Source organism: Amblyomma americanum, chromosome 7, assembly GCF_052857255.1.
Source record: "Amblyomma americanum isolate KBUSLIRL-KWMA chromosome 7, ASM5285725v1, whole genome shotgun sequence".
NCBI classification, from domain to species: Eukaryota; Metazoa; Arthropoda; class Arachnida; order Ixodida; family Ixodidae; genus Amblyomma; species Amblyomma americanum.
The window spans coordinates 155,883,313-155,898,791 of record NC_135503.1 but is presented as its reverse complement, the minus strand read 5'-3'; the positions used below and the strand labels follow the sequence as shown (position 1 = coordinate 155,898,791).

Genomic DNA, 15,479 nt, shown 5'->3' with positions numbered 1-15,479 from the left:
TTATTATTATTATTATTATTATTATTATTATTATTATTATTATTATTATTATTATTATTATTATTATTAATATTATTATTATTATATTATTGAGGCACCCTAGCGTTAGCTGTTTAGCGGCGCCATCTATCGACCATGAGATGTATTACACGTCATTAGGCTACCTTTCCATGCCTAAAGGCGAGCAGACGCCTACGGCCTAGAGGTCGGATATTTTGAAGCGAAAAGCCTCACTACTCCAGGTAAAGCAGTCGTCGGGTAGGCCGGAGAATGACCCTGAACGACCTTGAGCCCAACCATGTTTATCCCTTCCACGGCGCGGTTCGGGTGTCCACCGATGTATGCGAGAGTTACTGCGCCATTTCCTTTCCTCAAAACGAATTTTCAAAACCAATATTCAACTTCTTCAAAAGCAATGGAAATATGCATAACTGGCTCCCTGGGACCTTGGTTGCGCTTTAACTTATGTGACGTGACGGTAGCGACAAGTGCATGCGTTGGCATTCACAAAGTTGTAGCAGAAACGCGGCACTGGAGCTATAGACCGTCGGCGTTCATTGTGTTATTGGTGTTGGCATTGACAACATTCTAGATTCCGATGATTTTGAGGAAACGAAGGCGCATAACTTGCTCCCTGCCCCGCCGCGGTGGCTCAGTGGTTAGTGCGCTCGACTACTGATCCAGAGTTTCCGGGTTCGAACCCGACCGCGGCGGCTGCGTTTTTATGGAGGAAAAACGCTAAGGCGCCCGTGTGCTGTGAGATGTCAGTGCACGTTAAAGATCCCCAGGTGGTCGAAATTATTCCGGAGCCCTCCAATACGGCACCTATTCTTCCTTTCTTCTTTCACTCCCTCCTTTATCCCTTCCCTTACGGCGCGGTTCAGGTGTCCAAAACTATATGAGACAGATACTGCGCCATTTCCTTTCCCCAAAAACCAATTATTATTATTATAACTTGCTCCCTGGGACAGTGGACGTTTCAATCGCGCTTTGAGGTACGTGGCGTGGGTGAGAGAGAGATTTGGGCTGCATGAATTAGCGCTTACAACGCTGTGGCAGACACGCGGCATTGCAGCAATAGGCCCCAGCGTTCACTGGACGGACGGACGGATGGTTGGATGGTTGGATGGATGGAAGGATGGATGGATGGATGGATGGATGGATGGATGGATGGATGGATGGATGGATGGATGGATGGATGCATGGATGGATGGATGGATGGAAACAACTTTTATTAGAGGAAAAAGAAACCTTCCAGGATGGTCCCCTACTGGTCCAGGTGTCCACGGGTTTGCGCTTCACATAAAGTCCGATCCACCAGCCATTTCTGGCCGGCGGGCTGTGCGGTCCTTAAAGCAGCTTCCCATGAAGAATGAGTGGGATTGGGGGTTGGGGGTACTGTTTGTAGGGAAGAACATTCCCAAAGGTAGTGGAAAAGTGCGGATCTGGGCACGCCACGAGTGTTACAATGAGGAGGAAAGGTAGGGTGAAAGCAATCAGCCCGTCTGTAATTGTCGCCATGTGGCGCTGGATAAGGGCGACAAGGTACTGTGGGGTGGTGGTAATGTCATGCGGCTGAGCTTGTAGCAAGTGGTGATTTGGTGATATGTATAGAGGACTGGTGGTGGTAGTGGTTTTTATTAAAATAATAGCAAAAAGGATAGAAAAGATTTTTGCTAGCCCCGACAGCTGCATCGATACTGAAACGCCTGAGCTGGGGCAGCGGAAATAAAGGATAGCAGGCAGAATGGAGAAATGAAGTGAAAGAGGTGAGGGGACGTAAAGAGAGAATAGGGGGAGAAATAATATATACAAACTATTTACACAATAAGACAGTGTTCAGGTTGTGCGTGTGATTAGTTCATGTTGGAGGATAAAGGACTGATGGTGCCTCTTGCGGAGGGTTGGGTGCCTGATCGTCCGGGGTCCGGGAGGAGAGTTCTTGGGCCAGCGCATGAACGCGCTCAGTGCGAGGATCGAGGCATGTATAGAAATCCACAACAAAGTAAGTGTTAGGTCGAGAGAGGTGGCTGAGGAAAGAATATGGTGTGTGGTCACCGTTGCCACGCCCTTTAGGTAGTGCCGGTATGCGGCCTGGGAATCTGTGCAAATTTCGGTTGTGTTTTTGTCAATGGTGGAGTGGGCGAGCGCCAGTGCGATGGCGGCTCCTTCCGCCTCTGCAGGCGAATTAGTTCGGATAGTGGCGGCGGCCCGCACTGTGCCGTCTTCATAGGCTGCGACTGCCGTGAAAAATCCTAATTTAGAATTTTCTGCCGCGTCAACATAAAGGATATCGGAGCGGTTGCTGTATGTTTTGGTGAAATAGGTCGTTCGAGCGGAGCAGGCTAGCGCTCATATTGCGCGGTAGAGGATTCTGATATATGTGATCCTGCGTGCTCAGAGAAATCATGTAAGGTGTAGGGCTTGTAGGGGTGGGCTGGGTGGATTGAGACGGAGATGTTGCAGTAGGCATTGTCCTGTTTCCGTTGGACTCAGGCGGACTAATTAGTTGGTGCGTTGAGCCTCTATAAATTCGATCACGGTATTGTGGGTACCAGTGGCCAGGAGACGTTTCGTGCTAACCATCCGTGGAAGACGTACGGCGGAGGCGACAGGCGTGCGTATTAGGATGTCTGCCTGTTGTGTTTGGCGCTGAGTGAGCATGTGGTATGAGAGGTGGTATGTAATGCGGCTTGGCAGCAGTGCGGGCGGCATAGGCGCATCGTGTGACGGTTTTCTTGGCATTGTTGCAGGTTGGGAATCAATTTTTTTATTTTACTGAATCTCTGTGTGTATTGCCGCCCTGTCTTCTGCCAGAATCCTGTGTTGTGTGCTGTACATTGAGCCACTAAGGTAGAAGTTCGAGATGGCCGAGCTGGCCCAATTTCGTGGAGAGTTAAGAAAGGAAATCCGAGGATTCAAAGCTAAGATGGAAAGAGATTTAAGGACTGAAATACGTGATCTGAAGGCAAGCCTCTCGTTTCTAAGTGATCAAAACGATACTGCTGTCAGAGAACAAGACACTCAAAGAGCGAAACGAAAAACAGCAAACTTAATGCCAAGAACTGAAAAAAGTTACAAGCTTGCATGAACGGCGTCTGAGCAGTATTATAGGGTCTGTAACCTTGAACTAAAAGGCATACCTCAACAACAGGATGAGCATCTTCCTGAGATTCTTCACGGCATTCAGAAACTTCTACACGTGCCCATTGCTGATGATGACATTGAGATTTGTCACCGTGGGCCAACAAAAAACTCAGATGCTGTACCGAATATTGTCGTCCAATTCAGGCACCACTTCAAAGGTGATGCAGTGCTACAGAAGGTGAAAAATATGGGCATTTCGACAGATCTTTGTCACTCACCTGGCGCTCCAGTTTTCAAGGAATATTTATGCCCGGTAGTTAAGCAGTTATTTGGAATGGTCATATCAAAAAAGGAGGAACATAAATGGAGCTTTGTTTGGGTCAAAAACGGAAAGGTGCTTGCAAAGAAAGATTAGTCATCTGATGTTGTTCATATCCGGTAAACACAGGACCTTGATAAGATCGTTTAAATCAAAATGGCACTGCCCCCATCTGATGTAAATGCCGTCGTTCGTTCCCACAAAGATATCAGGCTGACATGCTTTCACCTTAATATCTGTTCCGCTGTCACAAAATTCGGCGCATCTTCGACAAAACTGGCGCTGCGCATAAGCAATCGCGCCCGCGCGCGCGAAAATAAAACAAAAAAAATAACGGGGAAGGAACCCCGGGGGTTGCATGACTTTCCTCTCAGCTCTCCGGCGTGGCGCCGCGTGGGGCATAGCATCGCGCGGCGTCGATTTTTCTCGAATGTCGGAGTTTTGTTTGCTGTCGACAGAAAGGGGGTAATCTTGCGCGCGCCAAAGGATACCCTCCCCACTTCGCTCCGGCGCCGATGACTCAGCGTGCCGTAGATTGTTCTAGAAGGTGGCTTCCGCGCTCGACCAATGGGGTCGCACGCCCGGCGCAAGAAGGAGGAGGAGTTTGTGCGGTTGAACCGGAGTTCCCGGGTTCGAACCCGACCGCGGCGGCTGCGTTTTTATGGAGGAAAAACGCTAAGGCGCCCGTGTGCTGTGCGATGTCAGTGCACGTTAAAGATCCCCAGGTGGTCGAAATTATTCCGGAGCCCTACACTACGGCACCTCTTCTTCCTTTCTTCTTTCACTTCCTCCTTTATCCCTTCCCTTACGGCGCGGTTCAGGTGTCCAACGATAATGAGACAGATACCGCGCCATTTCCTTTTCAACAAAAAAACAATAATTATTATTATTGAAGCTGCCTGTATGTGCGCGCCTGCCCTGGCGCGAAGAACAAACAGACGCGGTCCGCGCCTATAAATGAGGGGCTGCAACTGCCGTCTATTAGCCCGAGCCGCCGTTTAAGCTTCCGAGAAGCGCGCCCTCTCGACTCCCGGGAGATCACCACTCGCCCAGCCCGGACCAGCGAGACAACGTGCGCCAGTCTGCGGATCGGCCCCGTCGTGCTACTCAAGTCGTCGGACTGTCGCAGTGCCCGGTGAACAAATTGTGTTTTGTTTATTTCTCTCTCCCTGCGTTAGTGCACATTAGGTACAAAGATTTTGTTGAATTGTCATCTCTCTCAAGTGTTACTTTGCACGCGTTGCATGGTACTTGTGAATCACTTTGTATGTGCTCGTACGAGTGATAGTGAAATCCTTTGTATCGTTCCTTCACTGTATAAACTTTGTTTGGTTTTGTGAACCTTTGGCTCCGACCCATTCTGTGGCTTGCGACCGGCGAAAGCTGGGCACCAAACGACCAACCCCTTTTCACTTGGTAGCTGGTCTCCGGCTGAGTTTGCCACGCCGAGTCGAGGGCATCTCCTCTGTGACCGAGGCCGCTTTCCCCACACGCTCTAAGGGTGTCTGGGAGCGCCCGCAAAAGTGAGCGAAGTGGTGACATCCACAAGGCATAAAGAAGATGAATTGGCTACCTTTTAAAATAAATTTTTCTTTGACTTTGAGGTCGTCATGTTAACAGAAACATGGTATACCTCAAAGAAAGAAGTATACAATCCCCCAGGTTACCAAAGGTTTTTCCTGAACCGATCACACAAAATCGGTGGTGGTGTGGCAATGCTGGCAAAATATGAGCTGGGCTTCGAACTGATCCCAGTGTTCAGCATTATCAATGCAGATATTGAATGTCTAACTTCGAAATCTCGTGGTTACATGTGCTGCGTAATTTACCGGCCTCCTGATTCTAATTTAACTAATTTCATCGTTTTGCTTGATAAGATCCTGGAATCCGTGAACAAAAACAGGTTCAAAGTTATTCTTGCAGGAGATTGTAATATTGATATCCTTAAACTCTCGCCTGCTCGAACAGAGTTCTTTTTTACCCTAGAGTGAAATGCACTCGCTGTTTTTACAGGAACTGCGACCCGTGTGACCGTCCGCACAGAAACTTTAATGGATTTATTTATCTCGAATATTGACGCAAGCCATGCGAATTCGGGTGTCCTTTTTAGTGATATTAGTTGCCATTTTCCGAATTTCATGCTCATAGAAGACACTCATAAAGTAGTGCACGGCGAACCTTGCTTTACCATACAGAATATTACACCTCTTACACTTGACGCATTTGTAGCGAACATCTAAAACATAAGCTGTGATGATAAGTACCACTCTGAGGACGTGGATGCAGCCTACGAGTCGTCCATTTCTATATTTCAAGTGATTTATAAGCAAAATTTCGAAGAAAATACTGTAAGGATAAAGGGCAAAAATCGCAAGCCCTACATTACTAAAGTGCATTTAAGGATGGTAAAAAAGGAAAAAAAAAGCTTTAAAAAAAAATTCTGACAACTGAGTCTTTGAGCGACTTGGAGAACTATAAACAATATCGGAATAAGGTGATTACTCATTTAGAGCGCGAGAAAAGAGCATTCTTGCATCATCAATTTGAAGCCTGTAAGGGAAGCAGTGACGTTTGGAACAAACTTGATCATTTATTCAATTGTGCATCAACTGTATCTCCTGTCGGGGGATTAATTCATGACAGGCACCACATACAAGGATTAGAATTGGCAGAAGCATTCAATAACTTTTTCATAGACATTGTCGATAATGTGCCATCATATGATAGCGCGGGGCTAGATACAAGACGTAATACTGGCAGTGTTTTTCTTAAACCAACTGATGAGCATAAAATTTGCGGCATTTTTACCTTTTTCAAAAACAGTAATGCCTTCGATATTGATGGCATTCAAATAGGACCGGCGAAACATGTTATCAGTCTGGTAGCTCCTGCACTTACGTACATATATTACCTTGCTTTGTTTTCTGGGCAGTTTCCCAAATTAATGCAGATTTCTAAAGTTATTGTGCTTTTTGAAAGGCGAGACAAAAATAATACGTCCAATTATAGGCCCATATCTATCCTACCAATTTTTTCTAAAGATTTAGAGAAGGTTGTCTACAGTAGACTAAGTTTTGCTCTAATTCTCCTTACTCTCTTCATACCAATACGGGTTTTTGGAGGACAAGTCTACTGAAACCATCCTGTTGATGCAAGAAGAAATTATTTTGAGTGCTTCAGAAAATAAACAGATCTGTCTAGGTGTACTTATAAATTTTTCTAAGGTGTTCAACCGCCTTAATCACCAGCGTTTATTAAGAAAACTGGAAATTCTAGGCATTCGTGGCACTCCTCTGTCTCTTATAAAGTCATATTTGCAGCATCGTCTTCAATGTGTAGTAATAACAAAGCAGGCCTCATCTTTTTTTAATGTTAAAACCGGTGTTCCACAGGGTAGCATTTTAGGTCCGCTGTTGTTTCTTTTGTATATAAATGATATCACGAACATCGACATTATACCTGAGTACATAATATACGCAGACGATGCTATTATGCTTTTTAAAGGCGGCACTCCTGGTTCAATAATTCATATTGTAAATACTACCCTAGACAAACTGAGGGCTTGGAGTGTACATAATTCCATAATCGTCAATACACACAAAAAACAAAAGCAGTCATATTCCGCCCCAGGCAATGTGTAATTCTTCAAAACTTTGATTTACGCATGGCGGACTCCATTATAAACGTTTAACATTCTTTTAAAGCACTAGGAGTTGTTTTCCACGAAAATTTAAGTTGGAACGCTCAGATTGACAATGTTGTATCTGAACGTTTAAAATGCATATGTGTTCTAGCAAAATATCGCTCCTGTTTAGCAGTGCCAGTCAAACTCATAGTGCAAAAAGCACTGTTTTCGCCGTATGCCAGTTATTATTTTTTGATCTGGGCAGTACCACAGAGACAAATATCCAAAAAATTTTCCGACTGCAAAAGAAAGCAATTCGTTTTATTGCAAATGCAGAACACCGAGCCCACATAGATGGCTTGTTCACCCGCGTCATTATCATCACAATTCCGACACTCTACGAATATTACTTAGCCACAAGGTAAAAAAATTTCATTCACCAATATCCACGATAGCTTTCTAGACATGTGCGCGCTAAAACCAAGTGATCCAACATATATTCTTCGAAATCCTGAGTTTCGGTGGATCCCCTTCTCTCGGACTACATATGGTCATCAAATGCTGCGCCATAACGTTCCAGTACTGCTGAATAAACTTATATTGAAGAACCTTTGTATTGAGAGCTGCAGTCCGAAAGACATCCGGGACATATGTTTACGATTGTAATCTCATTTATGTTGTTTGTGCCTGAGACCGCATTTTAATCACTTCAAGCACTTCTTTTTGTGGTATATTTGTGAACTAGTGACCGCCTTGCTTGACGTGTTGCTGGCTTTAACAGAAAGTACATCTTGGTGCCAAATGTTTTGCGCTTTATTTTGCATGCAAATCTTAGCCGTGTTCTTTTTCTTTTCTTTTTTACACGTGTTTCCCCACGCTGCAAGCCATGTATATGGGGGAGTTCAGGCTGTTTCAAGTGGAAGTTGTTTCCCCTTTTTGCCTAAACCAACCCTCATCACCTTGTGATGAAAACAAAACGTTTTATTGATTGATTGATTGATTGATTGATTGATTGATGATTAACGCATTTGCCCTATTGAGGGTGTCACGTCCAGGCAAGCCATGATTTCGTGCTGCCACCCGCCAGATTAGTGCAGCCACCTGTTTGGTCTGTCTTTGCAACAGCTGAAGGGTGGGGGTAGCATCGAGTGTGTTGTTAATGAGAAGGCCGAGAATCTTCACCTGATTCACAATGGGCACTGGATTCCCGTACATGTGCAGTTCAATGGGGGGGGGGGGGGGGTGGTCAATGGGGAGGGGTTTCAACTGCAAGAGTACCGATTTATTTGGAGAGCAATGAAGGCCTGCCTATGATAAATGGATGGTGGTGATGTCCATGGCAGATTGCACAATATTCTGGGCTGTTCCAAGGGATCCTCCTGTGTCTAGAGGGTTATATCTGAGTATATGACTGTGTGGAGCCCTGGGATTGCAGCAAGGGCATTTGCCAGTGGCGCTAGGGCAATGTTAAAAGTAAAGGTGATACTACCGCCCATTTGTGGGTTCCCGGTTAGGCAGGGAGAAAGGCTAGGAGGCGACATCCCCAAGGTGGAGTTCTGCCGTGCGTCCCTGAAGGATGGCCCGAACATATTCCCATATGCGGGTGCCGCAGCCCGTGGTGGCTAATGTCGCCAGGATATAGTCATGACTTAGTGCGTCGAAAGCCTTATGAATATCCGGGACCACTATAGCTCGCGCAGCGGCCGTACGGCGCTTAGTGTAAAAGAGAGACTGTCTAAAGGCGAGAAGTACGTCTTGCGCCGAGATGTTTGAACGAAGCCAAGTTTAACGTTGTAGAGAAATCCTGTTGTTTCTAGGAACGGTTGCAAGTGATTGAGAATGATATGCTCGAATAGCTTGCCGACACAGATCGTTAAGGAGATGGGGCGCAAGTTTTGAAGGGTGAGGGGTTTGCCCGGTTTGAGTATAAATCGCATGCTGGCATGGGTCCAGGCTGATGGGAGCGTCCCAGCGTGCCAGTGGTCATTAAAGAGCTCCGTGAGTTCCTGGAGGCAAACTTCGTCCAGATTGAGTAGTGCCTTGTACGTTATGCCATCCGGCCCCGGCGCCGAAGAGCGGTGAATACTAGAGTGCTCGGCGGTCTTCGTTGATGCCGGCATCAAGTTCCAGGTTAGGTGGAGGTGGATCGGGTGGATCTGCTGACTGAAGGGATGGGGGTGCCCCGTAGTTGGCCATTACGCCTGTGCCCTTTTGGAGCTCTAGTTTTAGACGTTGTGTGTTTACTTGTGTCTGATATTTAGAGGTTTTTGGATCTAAGAGAGCGTGTGGGAGAGACCACATGCGTTTAGTGCTTAATGTACCCTTCAGGTCATTACAAAAGGTTGCCCAGTTTGCGCGGGCTAGCGCGTTTGCGTATTCTTCTGCCTGACGAGTGAGAGCGGCTATACGGGGTCTCAATTTACGATTGTGTCGCTGGTGACGCCAGCGCTTGAGAAGTTCCTCTTGGACCTCCCATAGATGAGTCAGATGCGGATCAACCTGCGGTGCCGCATTGGTGTTTTTAATGCGTTTGCTGTTCGCCTGGTTAGCCTCCACCAGACAGTCTGGCCAGTCGGTGACAGTACGGGGTTCGTGGAATCAGCTGCGAAGTGTGAGCGCAATTTATCCTAGTCAGTGAGAAGCTGTGAACGAGGGTTGAAAATCTTGGAATCGTAAGAAATAGTAGTGGAGGCTGGAAAGTGGTCACTCCCAAGGCTGTCTTGAAGCACCGTGTGAGGTTTAACGATTATGTTCTCTGCGGCCCATGTGAGATCGGGTGTGGTGTCGCGGGTGACACTAGTGCCAATGCTAGTGGGTACGGTGGGGTTTGTGATCAGGCCAAGGTTGTAATCAGCCTTTCCAGTAGAAATGAGGTTTACTTTGTGGGTATCCGAGGTGTATCCCCAGTGCGTGGGACATGAATTAAAATCACCCACGGCAAGGAGCTTTGATTAACGAAATGAGACCAGGATGCCCGGAATAATTCTGCCTTTATATAACTTTGGGATGGCTCTATATGTAAATAATAGTGAGGCCATATGTGTGCCCGGGTGAGCTGAACTCTATCGCGGTATATTGAGTGCCTCTGCTGTCGGGCGTTTTTTTCAGTGTGCGGTCTAGCACCGGCATGGATGCGAGTGTCAGGATTGCCGTACATGGTGTAAGGGCTGCCGTGTGATAACCGCGGATAGGAATGCGATTTGTTTCCATCTCTTGCACAGCGACGACCCGGGGGGGGGGGGGGCGCGGTTAGGGTAGTTTGCGATACATGCTTCTAGTGACGCTTGTTTTTGGCGTATGCTGCGACAGTTCCATTGCCATATAATTGTTTCTGTGGGTGTAGTGGACTGGCGTCACCACCGACCTTTTCGCGTGCTATTGTTATGTGCCATGTTCTGTGCCATGAGGACAGCAGCGGGCTGAACTGAGCGCTGCTTACGAGGCAATTCCTGATGAGGTACAAGTTCGAAAAGCTTGTTGTGACCAACCTCTGACAATGAACCATTTACTGCCGCCTGCCGGGATGGCTTGGTTGGCGCACTGCCTATCCTTTGTGCGCAACGCACTAAACGTTACAGACGCCAAGCCGCGTCTAGTTGCCCGATACACCACCGCTTTCGTTCTCTAACGAGGTTTAGCAGTAGTTGAACGGCAGCTAATCTTTTTTTACCAATCTGGGCCGAAAAAGTTTTTCGACTCTTTGGAGGGCCATTTTTCCTTCCCTCAAGGTTAATTATGACGTCTCGAAATCAGTGACGTCATCAATCAATCAATTCGATGTACTAATGACGTCACTAGTCAATCACCAACTGGGTTGCTATATCGGTTTACTATGGGGCCGCCATCTTCAATTCCTCGGACTTAGAAAATTCCGCCCCGAAGGGATGTGGTAGCAGACCCCAAGAAATCGAAAAACGTGATGCATAAGAGCAAACGATTCCGCGTGTCGATGGAATTGCATAACGAGGTCTGGGGTGCAGACTGATCTCGGTGACCAGAACCGACAACGCACTCCCTCACCAGCGCAGGATTTGGGCACCCTGGTGTGGTACTTGGCCACAGCCTTCTATGAACAAACTAAATAACCGTCGGCCCTCAGTCACCAGCGGCTGCGGATCAACTGACCGAGGCCGCGGTCAGACCTGTGACGCAACGGAGGGTGCTAAGAACCTCTGGCTCCTGACAGGCCGCCGTTAGAATCTGAACCTGACAACGCTTAACACTAGAGCCTTATCTTGTGAGGCTAGCCTAGCAGTGCTGTTCGAGGAACTAGCAGGTAATTAATGGGACGTCACAGGGCTTAGTGAGGTTAGGACGACAGATGAGCCATACGCTGTACTAAGGTGAAGACGGAAGAAACTAGTGAAGCGGAAAACCGTTAACGAGTTAGCGGTAAGAGGGAAAGTAGAGTAATTCAGTATACCGCTGCAGAACAGATATTCGGCTCTAACTGTGAAAGACGATCTTTCTGTTCAAACAATGAACGATAAGCTCACTGCTATCATTACGGAGTGCGCAGTAGAAGCAGGCGGTAGGATGTTTTGAAAGGATAACGGCAAGCCATCTCAGGAGATGAAACATCTGCTAAATAAAAGCCAATGCATGAAAGCGTCTAACCCTAGAGCCAGAATATAACTGGTAAAGCTGTCAAAGTTAATAAATTTGGTTTACGGTGTATGGGGGTCTAACGTACCAAAGCGACTCAGGCTATGAGGAACGCCGTAGTGAAGCGCTCCAGAAATTTCAACCACCGTGAATTCTTTAACGTCAACTGATATCGTACAGTGAGTGGGCATGTAGAATTTCGCCTCGATCGAAATTCGTCTTTCACGGCCGGGATCGAACCCGTATATTTCAGATCAGCAGCCGAGCACCATAATCACTGAGCCACTGCGGCGGCTGAAAGTTATTAAATAAGCGCAAGGTAGCCGGCATAAAGAAGTTTAATGTGGAGAGAATCAAGCATGCTTTAAACAACGGAGGTATATAGCGTAGAAGCAGTGAAGAGAAAAGTAGGCATAGGTTAAAAACCAGATGTGTGCGCTAAGCAACAAAGAGGGCAATGTCATTCGCGATATGGATAAGATAGTTAAACTAGCCGAAGAATTCCACACAAATGTATGTAGTAGCGAGTGTATTCAGAACGTTAATGAGAGAGAGGCAGTATCGCATATCAATGTGACATCCCGCCAGTAACGAAAGACGAAATAAAGAAACTCTTAGGAGCAGTGCAAAGGGAGAAAGCAGCTGGTGAGGATAAGGCAACCGTAGTTCTGTTGAAGGACGGAGTGGAGATTTGGCTAGAAAAACTAGCCAACTAGTCATACGCAATGCCTTATGACCTGGAATGTATCTTGCAGAAGCTTGGAAGAACGCAAATATTATCTTAGTTCTTAACAAGGGAGTAAACAAAAGAAAAAGAACGTGGCTAGGGCAACAAAAAAAGCTGGCAGAGCAACTGCAATTAAGCGCTGGCCAAGGACGTGCCGATGGGTTACAAGCGCAATCGGTGCATGTGTGGGCCGTATGGGCAAAGCGTATAAAGTGGAAGCAAATCGTGGTGAGCACGTGACACGGCTAGCGCTGAAAGCGAAACTATTTGGATCAACCAATGACAGCGATTTGAGAAGTTTGAGTACAAGTCACGAGGTATGCGCCTTGCTAGCCCACCCTGTCAAATGGCGTGCATTGCCTGCCCCAATCAGATCTCCGCCTCCTGCGCTCATGTCGCATGCATGTAGGCAGCGTGCCGGCAACAGACAAACTGCGTCACCCTTGTGACCAGCGGTCGAGAAGTGCGCACCAATTAATGAAAACTGAAATCATACCGTCGCCCACAGTTTTCTGATGAAGTGCTAGTTTCCACCTGGTTTATGGGTCTATGCAGCTCTACTTCGGCGCAAAGGTTTGCTTCAGTTGTCTAGCAACTGCGGCAAGCTGTCGCTTTGTTGCGAGCCCAGTGCGCTACTCAAGCGCTTTACACACAATGAGGGTGACGCATGCGGCATGTTCTGAGCGCAAATGAGTTGCGGTAACTTCGCCTCTGCATCCTTTTCCTGGACAAAAGACGAGGATGCCGAACCACCACTAGCTACTATGAAGGTCTGGACGCATATATTTTCATCGTAGCCTTTTTGCAGGGAAGAAAAAAAAAACCACGGGGGCGCTCCAATCACTTCAAGAGTGGAATACGATACCATGCAACTTCTGCGTTTGTTTACGGCAGTTTCTTTGGAGTTGTCGGACCATCAAATGACATATTCGGATGCTAGCTACAGATAGCAGGTATCTGCTATGCTATGATGGTGCTGACATTTGCATGAATTATATTTTAGGCTTACTCTTGCTACGCGCTACAGACTTATAAAATGGTTCCTGCGCTAATAGTTTGACTGCAATAGGAAATCAGTGGAGTGTAGCAAACGTTCAAGTTTTTCGAATTCATTTTTAATGCAGAGCGGCATGCAGCGCGCGCGATGGCAGCGGCACAAAGTAGAAGCGCTTGCTGAGATTTCCTGGGCTTGCTAGCCCTAAGAATCGCTGCTTTTTGATTGAAAGAGTGAATATTTCCTTGCTGTTTTATATAAAATGCTATACATTTACATCGCATCGGAACGTGCTTAATATTATTTGAACTCTGCCGCACTCATTTCTCTACGGACGTATCCACCGAGCTTAACAGCATTATCTACATATTGAAAATAGAAAATGCAGTAATTGTCTGAGATCTCGGTGGAAACCCGAACCGAATTGAAGGCAGGAAGGTAGAAGTGAAAGAAGAATGAGAGAAAGGGGTGCCATAGTGGAGGACTCCGGAATAGTTTCAACTACACGGGGTTCTTTAACATGCACTGACATCGCACAGCACACAGGCGCCTTTTTCGTTTCGGCTCCATCGAAACGCGGCCCCCACGGCTGGATTCGAACCCGTGAATTTGTGCTCAGTAGCCGAGCGCCTTAACCACTGAACTACAGAGGCCGGTGTCTATATGTTCGCAAGTTTTTCTTGCAATCCAAGTTTTAATCTAGAACCTGTATCTTTACCTGGCTAAGCTGGTTTTGAGCCACCAATCGCTTTTTTTCTAACTTCCACCGCAGATACCTCGCATGCCCTTTATTACCTCTAAACTTTAGGGCCTCAGGGAGAGTGCCCGTCGTCATCCGGAAGGATATCATTATATCATTACGATGCAGCGCTGCCCTACCTTGCCGACGGCAGTTGCGTGCAGAGTGGCGTTGAGGCGCCCCAGGTTGCCGGCGTGAACCTCGGCGAGCAGGCTTCCGCTTCGCGCCGTGCCTCCGCACACGAAGGCAGTCAGGTGGCGGCACGGGTGCGCGTGGCCGTCCAAGCTCGCCGTCAGACGAGCCACCTCGCGGACGCAGACCGCAGTTTCACAAGGAGAGTCCTCCTCCGGAAACAGCGCCTGCTCGCACGTTACCGACCAGGAGATGAGGAATTAATCGATTCGAAAGATGTGCTAGTGCATCTGCAGTTCGCATATTCCCAAAATTTTTGAAAGCTTTCATTTAAATAATTCTGAGGGCACTTAAGTCTGCTTACATGGAGGAATGCGAAAGCCCTAGTTTTGAGGATAACTCGTCGCCTCTCTTTGCTCTGTTTCCTCTCAGGAGGACTTCAGAAGGTTCACACAAATACTGTGATTAAATCCTCCTCCAGCTCAATCCCGCATTTTGTTTTTTTCAAACTTGGTGCCCATTGTTGCTTTGCCTTTTGCTTCTAATTAACTAATTACTGTATGTCAAACTTTTTGTTCGATTAATTATCACTCATAAAACAGGTTTCAATCCATTCCAAATTTTATTTCCACTCCTTTGCCTATTTTTCCACTACTTTGCCGTTCCGGGTTGCTTTACCATCCTCTCACTATATCGACGTCCACGCTATTTCGACGTACTTTCGACTTTTATGGCTCTAGTTATTTTACTGATCATCCTATCGACACCAAATTTTGTCGCACATCACTCTCACATCAACCTCTATCAATTAAATTCATGAGTTTGACCTGGCTGCCGACACATTTTGTAGACATGACCTCACCGACATAGCCAAGTAATGCTTTTGCATTAATAATTTGTTTACTCGACATGTCCACGCAACTGGGGAATCGGTAAAGTGGTTCAAGTTTGCCAATCAGGCAACATCATTGCAAATATCACGTTACCACTCTCCCGAAAATATTACGCACGATTGTAATATATTTATACTGTCGCCTGAAGCAGTTCCTTGAACCTTTTTTTTCAACTGGTTCTCAACGTTGTCTAGTCTGTGATTCATCATGGAAAGTGGCAGCGCAACAGAAACGGGGACGAAAATGTAGGAACATAGAGGACAGGACAAGCGCTGGACTTCCAACTGAACTTTCTTGAAAAACAGGCCACATCTTATGGACTTGGGGGCATCACATGTCAGGTTATCGATACATCCAT

The 15,479-nt window shown here is 46.8% G+C and overlaps 1 protein-coding gene across 1 annotated transcript in view; it reads right to left on the bottom strand.

The window, feature by feature from the left end:
• The window catches only part of LOC144098185 (uncharacterized), a 141,113-nt gene extending 126,017 nt beyond the window's left edge, over nt 1–15,096 (bottom strand). Inside the window, exons 1-2 of the mRNA XM_077630700.1 lie at nt 15,091–15,096; nt 14,237–14,455 (exon numbers count right to left, since the gene is read on the bottom strand). Of these exons, the coding sequence (XP_077486826.1) occupies nt 14,237–14,455; nt 15,091–15,096 (225 nt within the window). The remainder of the gene's footprint in view (nt 1–14,236; nt 14,456–15,090) is intronic.
• Nucleotides 15,097–15,479: the final 383 nt, after the last annotated feature.